General features: G+C 44.0%; 1 protein-coding gene across 1 annotated transcript in view; it reads left to right on the forward strand.

Annotated features, from left to right (window-relative positions):
- Window positions 1-658: 658 nt before the first annotated feature.
- Window positions 659-14369, forward strand: part of LOC144889284 (NBAS subunit of NRZ tethering complex-like) — a gene marked incomplete at its 3' end in the record, with an annotated part of 72068 nt that continues 58357 nt past the window's right edge. Inside the window, exons 1-4 of the mRNA XM_078769362.1 lie at window positions 659-722; window positions 12973-13101; window positions 13738-13801; window positions 14164-14357. Coding sequence (XP_078625488.1) covers window positions 13066-13101; window positions 13738-13801; window positions 14164-14357 — 294 coding nt within the window. The remainder of the gene's footprint in view (window positions 723-12972; window positions 13102-13737; window positions 13802-14163; window positions 14358-14369) is intronic.

Raw genomic sequence — 14369 nt, forward strand, 5'->3', positions numbered from 1 at the left:
ATATATATATATATATATATATATATATATATATATATATATATATATATATATATGTATATATATATATATATATATATATATATACGCATGTATATAATCGGGAGATTGAATATGACGCGGACGTAGCTTCAGGACGGTCGATCTTTAATTCTCAACAAGCTTTCGACCAACAAAGGTCTTCTTCTTAGTCGTCCCCAAGTTCAGCGGAAGTCTAAGAAGTTGGGGACGACTCAGAAGAAGACCTTTGTTTGTCGAAAGCTTGTCGAGAATTAAAGATCGACCGTCCTGAAGCTACATCTGCGTCTTATTCAATCTCCCGATTATTTATTTAATACAATTGAGACGCCCTGCTCATACTGTGGAGTTTCTACTATTTCTCACAGTTGTGTATATGTATATATATATATGTATATATATATATATATATATATGTATATATATGTATATGTATATATATATATGTATATATATATATATATATATATGTATATATATATATATATATATATATATATATGTATATATATATATATATATATATATATATATATATATATATATATATATATATATATATATCTATATATATCTATCGATCTATCTATCTATCTATATATATATATAATTGCATTGTGTGCTCTATCCTGCAGAGCCAGCTGAAGGTGGGATTGTGGCGCTGGCTTGGGGCCATCTTACCTGCTAGTGGAACGGCGACTCATGTGAGTGCTCCACGCCATTTTGACTTCCCATGAGGTTGATTGTGCTTTGTGATCCCGTGAGGTTGATTAATAACACCGATGCATAAAAGGCAGGTAACGTGTTCCTGTGTACTTGCTTCCATTGCAATTATCCCGTGCTCAAATATTTTCAGTACAGTATTATGTTGATTTCCTTGAGCTTGTAAAAAGAATTTTTAATTTCCTGTTATATTGTCCTATCCTATTCTTTTCCTCATTCTCTTTCGCTTTTACTTTTCATAAAGTATATGATATATGTACATAAGTAAGTTATGTGTTTAAAGCTTTTTCTTTGATTTTTTTTTTTAATACAATTCCATGCCTCTGGGCCAATTGCCCCAAAATTTGCTGTACCACATTATTGTAAGATGCCTTCAGGATGGCGTCAGGAAGGGCATCCAGCCATAAAAACATTGCCTCAAACAAGGAACCATGATTGTCATGGGGCCCACAAGGCTAACCCCCACTTCAGCGGGGGAAATGGCCTTAAAACGATCATTCTGAAGGAGCTGCGCTCCAACGCGAGTCGAAAGAATTGACGCGACCAAAGACGGAATTCGTCCGAGTTGCTTTATTGAAACAAAACAGCTCAGGTATTCTGACCCAAGCCCGTTTATCGGGCAGCAATATATATACACATTTATGTTGGGAAGTTTGCCCGGCAAAAGCTATACCGGGCATGCCCGGGTGTCAAGGGCGAGCCTTGGAAAGGCGAGTCTGGACCTGCCCGGGCGTGTTTGGCTGCGGCCTGGCAAGTCGAGGCTGGGCGTGCCCGGGCGCTCTGGACGAGCACTGGAAAGGCGAGAGCGGGCATGCCCGGACGCTCTGGGCGAGCCCTGGAAAGGCGATAGCGGGCATGCCCGGATGCTCTGGGCGAGCCCTGGAAAGGCGAGAGCGGGCATGCCCGGGAAAGACGAGACCGGGCGTGACCGGGAGGTTCGGGCGTGCCCGGGAACAGTGAGTCCGGGCATGCCCGGGAGAGGCGCGTCTGGCCGTGTTCTGGCCGGAGCAAGGCGATTGTGTGCATCCAGCGGTAACCGCTACAATTCATTCATTCCTTCAGTCAAAGTTACATAAAAAATTATGTCGCAAATCAAACCAATTGCATTTCAGTATTTATATTCCATATGCAGAAGGGAATGTAATGTACAAAGGGTCAACAGTCACCACTCAACTACACCAAGTGTAAGTCGTCGTCGCACAATCCCATATGATTTCAAAAAAAGGAAATGAGGCCATTTGGCCTTTCATTGCTGCGGTGCACATCTTGGTTATTTTTGCCCCACACACACAAAGTGAAAAGTGGGGTTAAGCAATTGGGTCCTATCCGTCTGTGCGTCTGATCAGATTATGATCATCAGTTGATGATCGAGGAACAACTTATTTAAATGGAATGTTATATTTTGAGCACGAATCGGAACATTTGGAAACACGTAATCAGAGCACGAAGCCAAGTTTGCCATTTTACCTTACTTTGGCTCTGAATTTGTGCCGGACTGTGCATGCTCATAGAGGAGTGAGATAAGATTTTTACTCTGTCTGCCTGCCTTGCAGTCAAAAAAATTTGAAAATCATTCCCAACAGGACACTTTGTTTTTAAGGATGTTATAAAGGACACAGCCAACAGGCATGAATAATAATGTAATGTGTTAGATAGGGTGTTGTAATAGAAACTGGGTAAAACGGCGGTAGAACCTGGAATTAATATATTTATACGCCATTAAACTCTTTAAACCTTTATTTAAATTTAATCATATACTTGAACACTGTAGAACACATCGCCTTCATAATACTTCCAAGAACCATGATTATATATAAACTGGTATAAAGCCCATCAAAAATGACGGGTTGGAACAGTTTTTGACAGTACAGCTGCGTGCGTGTGCCAAATAATGAAGTCTGGGCCTAGTGTCAGCGGTGCTAACATTATCTTTATTTATTAGACATCCTACAGATGTAAATGAACACTCGTTTTTACTCTGTGCGCATTGCACATCATGTGCAGCAAATTTCACCTCCCTGTGCCTTGTATTTATTGTGATTAAAAAATGCTGCTTCTGTACACTGACCTTGAGGCTCAGTTTGCAAGCCACCGTCTACAATTCCAATGTAAGAGGCATAATTACTCTTCTTTTGGGTCTTTGGATTCCTTGGGCTCTTGGGAGTCCTTGGGCTCTTGGGAGTCCTTGGGCTCTTGTGAGTCCTTGTGGTCTTTTGTGTCCTCTGGGTCTTTTGGGTCCTTAGGGGTATTTGGTGTCCATTGTGTCTTCAGGGTCTTTGGGGTCCATTGGGTCTTCAGGGTTTTTTCATCTCCAAAATTGTGACTCAACATCGTCTTATTACAGTGGTGCATAAGACTGCATCAGTCGTGCTAAATTTCAGGATTTTTGTAAAAATGATCTTTTAAATGATTATTTTATTAAAATTGAAGTATAGTAAGACCTCGACATTCGCAGGAGATACTTTCGGGAAAATTCCACGAATATCAAATCCGCGAATGTACACTGGTGTACATTACAATGTACACGAATTGTACAATTCAATGTACAATGTGTACATTACATTGTGTTGTACATTACAATGTACATTACAATGTGTACATTACATTGTGTGTACATTACAATGTACAATGTACACATTACAATGTACATTACAATGTACACAATGTACACGAATGTACATAAGAGTGGTGCATAAGACTGCATCAGTCGTGCTAAATTTCAGGATTTTTGAAAAATGATCTTTTAAATGATTATTTTATTAAAATTGAAGTATAGTAAGACCTCGACATTCGCAGGAGATACTTTCGGGAAAATTCCACGAATATCAAATCCGCGAATGTCGAGGCTCATTGTTTCAATGAGAAAAAGGTGGATAGGTTCCCAATTGTTTGTGATTCATATGGGAAAATATTATGAATACGAATGCACATGATTACAGTTTCACTAAAAATGCTTACAAATTAAAAAAACAACAACATCAGGTAACAACAACATAAGATCAATCAACAACAACATAAGAGTTGAAAAGCGGGAGGGCCGACGGGAGTTGTGGGAGATATGTTGAAGGCAGCAGGAAGTTAGGGTGTGAAGAGGATGACAGAGATCTGTAATCTGGTGGTGAAAGAAGGCCGCATTCCAGTGGATTGGGAACTGAGTACCCTCGTCCCTCTATACAAGGGGAAAGGTGACCCTCTGGACTGTGGCTCGTATCGAGCGATAAAGTTATTGGTGCATGGAATGAGGGTGATGGAGAGGAGGATAAGGAAGAAAGTGAAGATCGACGAAATGCAGTTTTGATTTATGCCAGGAAGAGGAACGACCGACGTGCTTTACAGTTACTCTTAAAGACGAAGGTGATGGCGCAAGTGGTAAAGCATGTGGTGAGGTGGAAAGAACTGGGAAGTAGCTGTGTGCAGGAAGGGTGTCTGAGTGAACTCCATTCAATGTACAATGGGCGCTGAGTGGGTTCATCAAAAATGTAGTGGTCTGAGAGGGTCATTAACCAGTGTGGCAGCTACATTAAAGTGTAAGGTGTGCACAGAGGGAGCTGCAGATGGAGGAAATGTTGAGTTGGATTTTGGAGACGGCGTGAATCTGGAAGGTGTGAAAACATTTTGCTACCTAGAAGACATGCTGAATGGAGAAGGTGGATCAGACTCGGCAACGGTTGCTGGAGTGATATGTGCATGGAAGAAGTTTCGGGAACTGAGTGGCGTGCTGACGAGGAGGGGAGTGTCGTTGAAGCTGAAGGGAAAGGTGTGTGCTGCATGTGTGAGAAGTGCTATGATTTATGTGAGTGAGACATGGGTAATGAACGTAGAGCAGCAACAAAGGCTGGAAAGGGTGGAAATGCGAATGGTTCGGTGGATGTGTGGAGTATCGTTGAGAGAGAGGAAGACAAATGATGAATTGCAAAAGATGATGGATATAGAGCCTGTGATGGATGCTGTGAAGAGAAACAGGTTGAGATGGTTTGGTCATGTGTTGAGGAAGGATGAAAGTGACTGGTTGACAAGAGTGATGGAAATGAATGTAGAAGGAAGTAGAGGACGGGGAAGACCGAGAAGAACTTGGCTAAAGATGGTGGAAGAAGAAATGCGGGCAAGGGGGTTAACAAGGGGAGATGCAGAAAATATGGCAAAATGGAGAAGATTGTCATGGGGACCGCAAGGCTAACCCCCGCTCTAGCAGGGAAAATGGCCTTCAAATGCCTGTTGTTGTTGTTTGTTGTAACATCAGGTGCTGTTTCCAATTTTTATTTAAGATTTGATACAATGTAACTTTTGTTGATGATGATGATTTTGAATCCAGTGAACTCGGTGAACTCCTCTGAAGAGGATACAGGTGAGGGTGCTGAAGATGTTGAGGTGGAGGGGTCAGGGTGAAAAAAAAAAGGGTGATCGAGAGCTGTTTCACTAAGTACTGCAAGTTTCTGTGCAGCTTTGTACGGCAGAAAAACATCATTGTTAAGTGCTCCTCCCCAAACCCCGGTCATGGTGTACCTCCGAGCCCCGAAAGGAGTCACGGCAGAAAGATGTGGTATTATGTGTGTCAATGACCAATGGTGAAACCACACCAACCAATTTTACCAAAAAACAAGTATTGTATTAATGTCACACAAGAATAACAGCACAAGTACAATATACTTTCAATTGCACAACCAAAATACCATATAATTCCTATGATGGTACCATCAGTTTCTTACTCGATAACTCACTGTGCTCCACGTGAGCGAAAAGTAACATTCCCCAAAGTCTCTGTCCCGGCACCAGGCCAAAGTCGATCCACGCTCCTGTGATCACAAGAAACAGGTCGTATCGAGACCAAAATCCAGGTCGGCTGACAGTCAACGCTGCCGAAGAGCCGCAATTGTGCACCCAAAAGGCGACTGGGAAATCACACCTTCGGGTATGAACGTTGAGCGGCTCCCAAACGGAGAACTGCAAATTCCCAATCGAAATCCACATTATACATGCAAACCAGGCTAACGGCTGGGCGCGGTGAAATGGCTGGAGCGAGGTGAAAAGGCTGGAGCGATGCAAAATGGCTGACGGGCCCGTAATGGAGGCGTACCTGCTCTCCAACAACGATTCTCTTCGGAATCAACCGCAAAACCCGTCACGCAGGTTTATCAGTCACAGCGATCACGACTCTGTCACAGGAATCCCTTTCCTGGGAAAACCAATTTTCGCTCGTGACCCATGTTCGCCAGCGTCTGCTGGAGACCTCACAGCCGATCGGCCGTTCTCCCCCGACCTCACTTGCTCCGCTTTCGCTTCCTCTTCTTCCCTCTTCTGGTTTCTCCCAATCCATTTTCGTTTTTCTTTTAAAACACGAATTCTTCCCTTTTGAAAACAGTTATTTCCATTTCACTCAAACTATACCAAGAATAGTACAAAATGAATGAATGAATGAATGATCGTTTTAAGGCCATTTTCCCTGCTAGAGCGGGGGTTAGCCTTGCGGGCCCCATGACAATCATGGTTCCCTGTTTGAGGCAATGTTTTTATGGCCGGATGCCCTTCCTGACGCCAACCCTTAGTCGCCTCTTCGATGCGCAGGGATACGGTGTACCTATTCTAAATCGGGGTACACACCGGTATCATTCATCCCAGCAAGCTGGTACTCAATTTGCCGACCTCGGAAGGATGACAGGCTGAGTCAACCCCCCTGGTGTTAATTTAGCGATCGACCGGGATTCGAACCCAGGATCCTAGGATCCCAAGCCGGCACCCTAACCGCTAAGCCAACACCAGGCTTAGTACATGGAACTAAAAATGCTTACAGTGGATGAAAACTACAACGACGGAAGTGACGAATCCGTAACAATCATCCATCCCCCTCTTGAACTGGAGGTACTGCTCAATCACTGGGTCGGCATCGTGCAACCTGTCAGTGACCGACCTCATATCCTGCAGCACCTCAGCCAGGAACTTGACGGTCAGGTTGGGCCTTTCCACCTCTTCATCCTCTTCACTTCTATCTCCTCCTCCCCCTTCTCCTTCCCCTTGTCCCCCTCCTCTTCCTCATCCTCCTCAACCTTTATGATAGCCTCCAACTCCTCTTCAGGCAGCTCCCCCCCCCCCCTAGCGAGGCGATGAGCTCCACCAAATCCTCAGGCTCCATATTATCGAAGTCTTCCTCTCCCACCGCCCATACCAACTCAGCAATTTGCCGCCTCTTTTGTGGTGTTGGGAAAGCCACTGACATTGTTGACTGCCTGTGGCCATAGATTTTGTGAGCAAGCGCTGATGGTGGAGGCTTTCACTTAATCCAACGAGTCTTTGGCGCTGATGTAGTGCGCTATGTTGAAGTCCTTCCAACATTTCCCAATGGTGAGGTTTGGGTCGGACTCCATAGACTCAAAGATGCGACGGAAGATGTGGCAGGTGTACTACGTTTTAAAAGTTGAAATTACCCCTTGGTCGAGTGGTTGGATCACAGAAGTAATGTTGGGTGGCAGGAAGATGACCTTGACATTGGGATGGGTCAGCTTTAGCACCTCGGGTGGCCAGGAGCATTGTCCACCAGCAACAGGACCTTGAAGGAGATGTTCTTGTCTCCCAGGTACCTCTCCACTTAAGGGATGAAACAGTTCTGGCACCAATCCATAAATATGGCAGCTGTTACCTCCACCTTTCTGTTGGCCCTCCAAATTACAGGCAGAGTTTGCTTGTTTTTGTCCTTTTTTGTGGGCTTTTTTTTTTTTTTAATACAACATCGAGGTTCATGAAAGAGCTAACATCAATCACAAAAAAGGACAAACGGACACACAAAACATACAATAAAGGGAGCGGGAGACAAGATGGTGAGAGAGAGGGAAGCACACAAGTACAACAGCAGAGAACAGGGACAACAGAAGATCCGTTGAAGGGAGAGGGCTTGGGGGGAGGAGGCGGGGGAGGGGGCGGGGGAGGGGGGTGGGAAAGGTATAAAACACATGGACACTGCTAGAACTTCCAGGAAAGAAATAAGTCAGGATTTCAAAAAGTGGATCTGGGGTGAATTAACGAGGGTAGAAAAGATAAAGGTTTTGGATGGGGGAAGACAAGAGATGGTGGTGAACAGCTGTTTTAAAGACCTGGAGGGAGAAATGGGATTGAAGAGAGTGAGGGAGTTTGTTCCAGAGGTGGGAGTAAAGAGGAATGAAGGCGTGAAGGTGAGCAGAGAGTCTTGATTTTGGCAATTTCACCAGAAGAGTTTCACCAGAAGAATTTCACCAGAATTTCACCTCGGCACACCTGAGCTCCTCACCACATACAAGGCTTTCATCCGCAGCTCAATGGAATACTGTTCTCCCCTATGGGCTGGTGCTCCTGCCTCACACCTGGCTCGGCTTCACGCTGTTGAATCCAAAGCTTTCAAAATCATTGGAATCTCCCGCGATGAAGCTATCTCTGAGGGCCTTTCACTCACTCACCGCAGGCAGGTAGGTGGTCTTTCTGTCTTCTACCGACTCCTCTCCGGCCTTGCTCCCCCAGCTCTCTCTGTGCTCTGTCCCCCAAATATTCCTACAGGTCGCACAAGATCTGCCAGCAACCCTCTGATGGTTAAACTGCCGAAATCTCGGCTCTCTGCTCACCTTCACTCTTTCATTCCTCTTTTCTCCCGCCTGTGGAACAAACTCCCACACTCCCTTCAATCCCTCTCCTCCCTCCAGGTCTTTAAAACAGCTGTTCACCACCATCTCTTATCTTCCCCCATCCATAACCTTGATCTTTTCTACCCCCACTAATTCACCCCAGATCCACCTTGTTTGAAATTCCAACTTATTTCCTGGAATTCCTGGCAGTGTCCATATGTTTATACCTCTCCCACCCCCCCCCCCTTCACATGCCTCCTCCCCTTCACATGCCTCCCCCCCTTCACATGCCTCCCCCCCAAAGCCCTCTCCCTCCCACAGATCTCTCGATGTCTCCATGTCTCTCGGTCCCTGCTCTCAAATGTTGTGTTTGTGTCCTTCCCCCTCTCTCCCCATCTTGTCTACCGCTCCCGATGTTATTTGTTTTATGTGTCTGTTTGTCTTTCTGTGTGATTAATGTTCGCTCTCTCACGAGCCTCGATCTTGTATACAAAACAAAACAACAAAAAAAAAAAAAAAAAAAAAAAAAAAAAATTACCAGAAGAGGTACTGGCAGATCTTGTGTGGCCTGTAGGAATATTTTGGGGACAGAGCACAGATGGAGCTGGGTGAGCTAGGCCAGATAGAAGTCGGTAGAAGACAAAGACCACCTACCTGCCTGCGGTGAATGAGTGACAGGCCCTCGGAGTTAGCTTCATCGTGGGAGATTCCAATGATTCTGAAGATTAGGAGTTTAGGGAACAGTACAATACCATGGATTTGTTTGATCATGCAGCCCCATTTGGCATTGACGCAGAGAAGAGATATCCGGTCCTTGTCATCCTTTAACCCCGATGCTGTCCTCTCTCGCATCTCCTGCACTACTCATATGCTTAGGACCCATGATGAACAACAGGAAATGGTGTGTGTGGGCGGAGGTGGTTTTATGGGTGACTCATGGAAGATGGTTTCAGAGCTCTTATGCACGTTGTCGGTGGGAGATCGTTTATGGGTGGCTGGAGGTGATTTTTTTTTGGCGTGACTCATGAAGATGCTTTCAGAATTATTGTGCGCTTGGCTGGTGGGACGTGTTTTTTTGAGCCTGCAAAAAAACGTGAATACGCGAAGTATAGGGCTGCAAATGTAGAAGCAGGGTACATTTTATGAGCCGCGAATGTCGAATCCACGAATGTCGGGGTTTCACGGCATATACTTGAACATTAATGTGCAGGGTATTGTGTTCTTGTGTTTTCGGTACAGTGGGGGAATGAAATAAATGAGGAAGAATGGCCAGTAGAAGAGCAGAATATGAAAGAACATGAGCCTATGTAGAAGAGAGCATGAATATGTCAGTGAGTGCATTCGTAAGTGATGGGAGGCACATTTGAAGGATTGATGACTTGTGACCTTCTGTCACGCTGGTGATTTCCAGCAGCAAGTTGGAAGTGTTTCCTGCGGTGATGCGTGACATTGAGAATCCAAACTGATAAGCCTTGCATGGTTCCTTAGCATAACTACGTGATGTGGAACATTGTAACGTGTAGTACCTCTGCACTGCTTTGTCTTCTGCTTCATAATTTCCTTTGTTATAAAATTGTTGCAACTGCCTGTACTGCTCACTGCACCGTCATGTCGACCATACGCTGCCTCAAAGTGAGAATGGATACTGCCTGTACTGCTGACTGTACCATCAAGTCGATTATCATGTGATCATCTTTGTGTACTCACATACTGTGACTGCTGTCTGGTTTCAGATTTGGGAGATGTGCTGGTGCATTTTGGTGAAATGTTGTTTACTTGCTTAGTTAACAATATGTTTGATGTACTTTGATTAAAGTGTGTAAATTATTGCAAATAGAGTTTGATTTCCAATTACGACCATTGTGGCACGAGTTCTGTTTCTCTAGTATTTGATAAAACTGGGTTGTTTTTTTTTATCCAAAATCTCAGAATATGGCCTGCAACTATCTCTGTGACTTGAGATGTGGTTCCCGTGTTTTGGACCTAGTCATCGGGTCATGATCCCTAATCATGTAACATTGTTGAAATTTGTAGGGAGAGGAGCGTAACCCCACTTATATCTTCTTATTTTTTTGACATACTGCTACGCATCCTCCCCCAGCCCTCGTTCTTACCCCGTCCCTTGTTGTTCTTTTTTTTTTGTTTCTCGGCCCTGATTTTGGCGTTAACCTCTTCTCCTTCTGCTGTTCCTTTTGTTCTGTTGCGTCCTGATCTGTTCAGTGTTCCAGCTCTTCCACGAGCCTTGACTTTATCTATCTATAATGCCAGTAATCTCTGTGTGTCTGTCTGTGTGTTTGTCTGTGACCGCTGTTTCTCGACAACCACGGGTCCGATATACTTGAAACTTGCCAGGTATATTGCTGGGGACCCGAGGATGTGCCTTTTCAAGGTTTGAAATTAATCGGACAAGTACCTACCGAGCTATGTCCAAAAAACGCTTCGACCAATCAGAGAGCAGCGAGCTATCACGTGTGCCGAACCGTTAATGCAATGCAAGCGTTAATGCGTTAATGCAAGGCTTTTCTTTTTTCCCCTCTTCTCTTTCTACTTTTCCTTGCGATTAAATTGCAAACAGCCAAAATACGTTGGCGCTAATTGAATAATTGGCCATTAACACTAAAATAATCGTAACTGCGATATGCCAACTTCCGGACAGTGCAGCCTTCCATGTTGTTGTTGTTTGCAGCAGCTGTTTGCAGCAAGGCAAGGCTTTTCAACTATGTTGCCGTTAAACTATGTTTTAAAACGAATTCAAACTGCGATTAAATTAAAACGATTCATCCTAACTGCGATTTGCGAACTTCCGGACAGTGACGACTTATCTTCCGGCAGCCAATCACAGAACGCTCTGTTGCGTAGGCGTGGCCGATGTGAGACGAGCGGAGCTGAGCGCGTTACGAGCTGACCGCCATTACGGTACGTAATTCGATTTCTTATGCGCATTATTTCTCCCAATTCAGTCAGAGCGAAGGGCGGAAGCGAAGAGCGTTGCTTTTTTTGTTTACGGGCGTACGGGCGGGGTAGAGCGTACGGGTAGCGTTTTTTTTTTTTTTTTTGGCCACGGAACGGGCACCCACGTACGGGCAATGCCCTAGTCTATCTATAATTCCAGTAATCTCTGTGTGTGTGTGTGTCTGTGTGTCTGTGTGTTTGTCTGTGACCGCTGTTTCTCGACAACCACGGGTCCGATATACTTGAAACTTGCCAGGTATATTGCTGGGGACCCGAGGATGTGCCTTTTCAAGGTTTCATATTAATCGGAGAAGTAGTTACCGAGCTATGGCGATTTCTTTACCAAACTCCGCAAGCCGTTCGCTTTGGACCAAACCATTTCATGTAAATAGAGGGGGGGGATTGTCACCGTACTCGCAAGCCGTTCGCTTTGGCTTTGCGAATGGACCAAACCATTTCATGTAAATAGAGGGGGGGGGGGGGATTGTCACCGTACTCGCAAGCCGTTCGCTTTGGCTTGCGAATGGACCAAACCATTTCATGTAAATAGAGGGGGGGGATATAATTTTAGATATATATATAGTACGGGCATGCCCTAGTATATAAAACTAGAACAATGCGATCGTGTCGCCAATGTACCTCCGCATAGTCCCACAATGGGTAGATGTCATCACTCTGCATATGTATGGGTAGTAGTGGATCAGGTTTGTGAAGATTAGTGTTGATTGGATCAGGTTCATTTTTCTATCCAAGATAGCTGCCAAATCACGTGACCAATGACATCATCATTTTCAAACTATATGCATTATGCAACAGTGCTGTTAGATGATATTTGTAAAATTTCACATCGATAGGGTTAGCTGTTTCACAGATATAATTATTTAATATTGTCCTTCCAGCCAAAATGGCTGCCAAACCATGTGACCTATGATGTCATAAATTTAATATTTCAATACAAATGGGTCATAGATCATGTGCATGCAATTTCAGATTTTTAGGATAAGGAATTCGATTAAAACATTTTTGGCTGGTATACCACGTCACCTATGATGTCATCATTATCATGCTTTTGTTCCCCATTGGGAGTACTTGACAATGTACCAAGTTTCAAATTTTTCATTCAGTGGTTTCCGAGAAATAATTTTTTAATTGCTTTTCATCCAAGATGCCTGCCATACCACTTGACCTATGACGTCACAATTATCAAAAAACATTGTGCATGGGTGTCACTCCTACCCTGAAAGTTTCGCCTCAATCGGACATGTGGTTGCTGAGAAAAACGAGGTTTAGCCTGTACGTACGGACGGCCAACCTGAAAACATAATGCCTCTGGCGACTTTGAATGGATGAAACAGTTTTGTTTGGCCAACCTCTGAATCCTTTTCACATGAGATCACTTTAATTGGCCATGAAAATGTTTGAGTGTTAGAATCTTAAATTTGAATAGGTATCTTAAAATAAGAATAAAATCTTATTTGAATAAGTCAAAATTTAACTTATTTGTGAACTAGTCAAACACAAAGTACTTCCTTTTGGTTGGAACGCTTTTCTTGGAAGTGGGGGAGTTTTTAAATGTTGAATATGTTTTGTGTTTGTAGAGAAATTTCACTGTGTAGTAACCATTTGGAATCGGAACTGCATATTGTGCATACTTGGAAATGTTTTCTGTGTACTCTATTGTGCATGCTATTGGCAGGACGCAATTTTAAGGCTGTCATTGTCTCCGAGTGGCACATCCCTTGCTGCGCTGCATGAGTCTGGGAAGCTTTCCTTGTGGAATGTGCCCTCCATGACTTTGCGCCACACCTGGCATCAAGAACAACAGGTCTTTATTGCACATCACCCTGCGGATTGTTATACAGTGGAGTCCCGTAAAGATGAGCAATAAAGCCGAACAGTACATTCACCGATGACGAAACAAAATTTGTGGGACAAATAGCTTTTGCTTGAATAGCAGGAGGTAAATAAATAATTTGATGATTTTCAAATTTTAATAGAAAGTTGTGAAGTAGATGAGGGAAGACTAGATCCACAGCAGAGATGTAATGGAATGAGGGAGGGGGGGGGGGGGGGGAGGGTAAATGAGAAGGATGGGGAGAAGAACATATGGAGGTGGAGAAGAACATATTAATAGGCTATGGAGGTGGCTGGGGTTGGGGGGCGAGGGGAGGGTGACGAGAGTGTGTTTTAATAATTTAATTGAAAAATTTGTGGTAAGTGAGCAAGAGCAGTTGTAGGTTCAGGGGCATGTGAGGAAGAGTGCAACAAAGTGAGCTCGGTACTCATAAATGTGCATGATGCCCTTTATTGAGGTTTAGACCAACATTAAAAATGAAAGTACTTGAATTAAGACAGAGTGTAGACAAAACTTTAAGAGTGTGGAGTTAGGACATGCTGTAACATCGTATGTGGAATTTTGTTCATATTGTGAGTGGTGAATGTTTGCTCAAATTACTTGCAGCCTGACTTTGATGTGATGAACCCCGTTTGGAGAAACGCGGTCAACAGAAGGACAAAGATTCCTGGTATTACTTTGTTCACACCAGCACTTCTCATGGTTTGGTAGTTTGCATGTACAGATCACAATCGTTTTGGGATTTGTATGTGGCATGTGCTTCTCAACTGCAATAGGCCATGGCACCACAACGTTTTACTGTGCAATTTACTTTTTTGCCATAGCCTATGTCCCCAGAAAGTTATATTCAGGCTGTAATCTACTTAATCCCTGTTGAAGTGGGATACAGAACGTAAACTGTTCAGCCTGACAGAGGTATGCGCTCTACCGAGTGCTGTTCTAGTTCTCACTATGTTATTGCATTTTCAACAACCAAAAACTTGTTTTTCCTTCTTTGTTTAACAAGAAGACATCACATTTGCCATCACTCAGGACTTGCCAGCATGCCCTTGTTGTTGGATGTGAAATGGTGGGCAGAAGATGCCCTCATTCTTGTACGCTGCTCTGGTGCTCTCACCATATCCTCATGCGTTGACCTGCAGAACCTCTTGGGGAGATCTTGTGAGTGGTTTGAACCCAGTCCTGCAATCTCGGCAGCCTTTGATGGTGGCTTTCTCACACTTGAGGTATGCCATCAG

This window comes from Myxine glutinosa, unplaced genomic scaffold (assembly GCF_964187855.1).
Source record: "Myxine glutinosa unplaced genomic scaffold, kmMyxGlut1.1 SCAFFOLD_2247, whole genome shotgun sequence".
NCBI classification, from domain to species: domain Eukaryota; kingdom Metazoa; phylum Chordata; class Myxini; order Myxiniformes; family Myxinidae; genus Myxine; species Myxine glutinosa.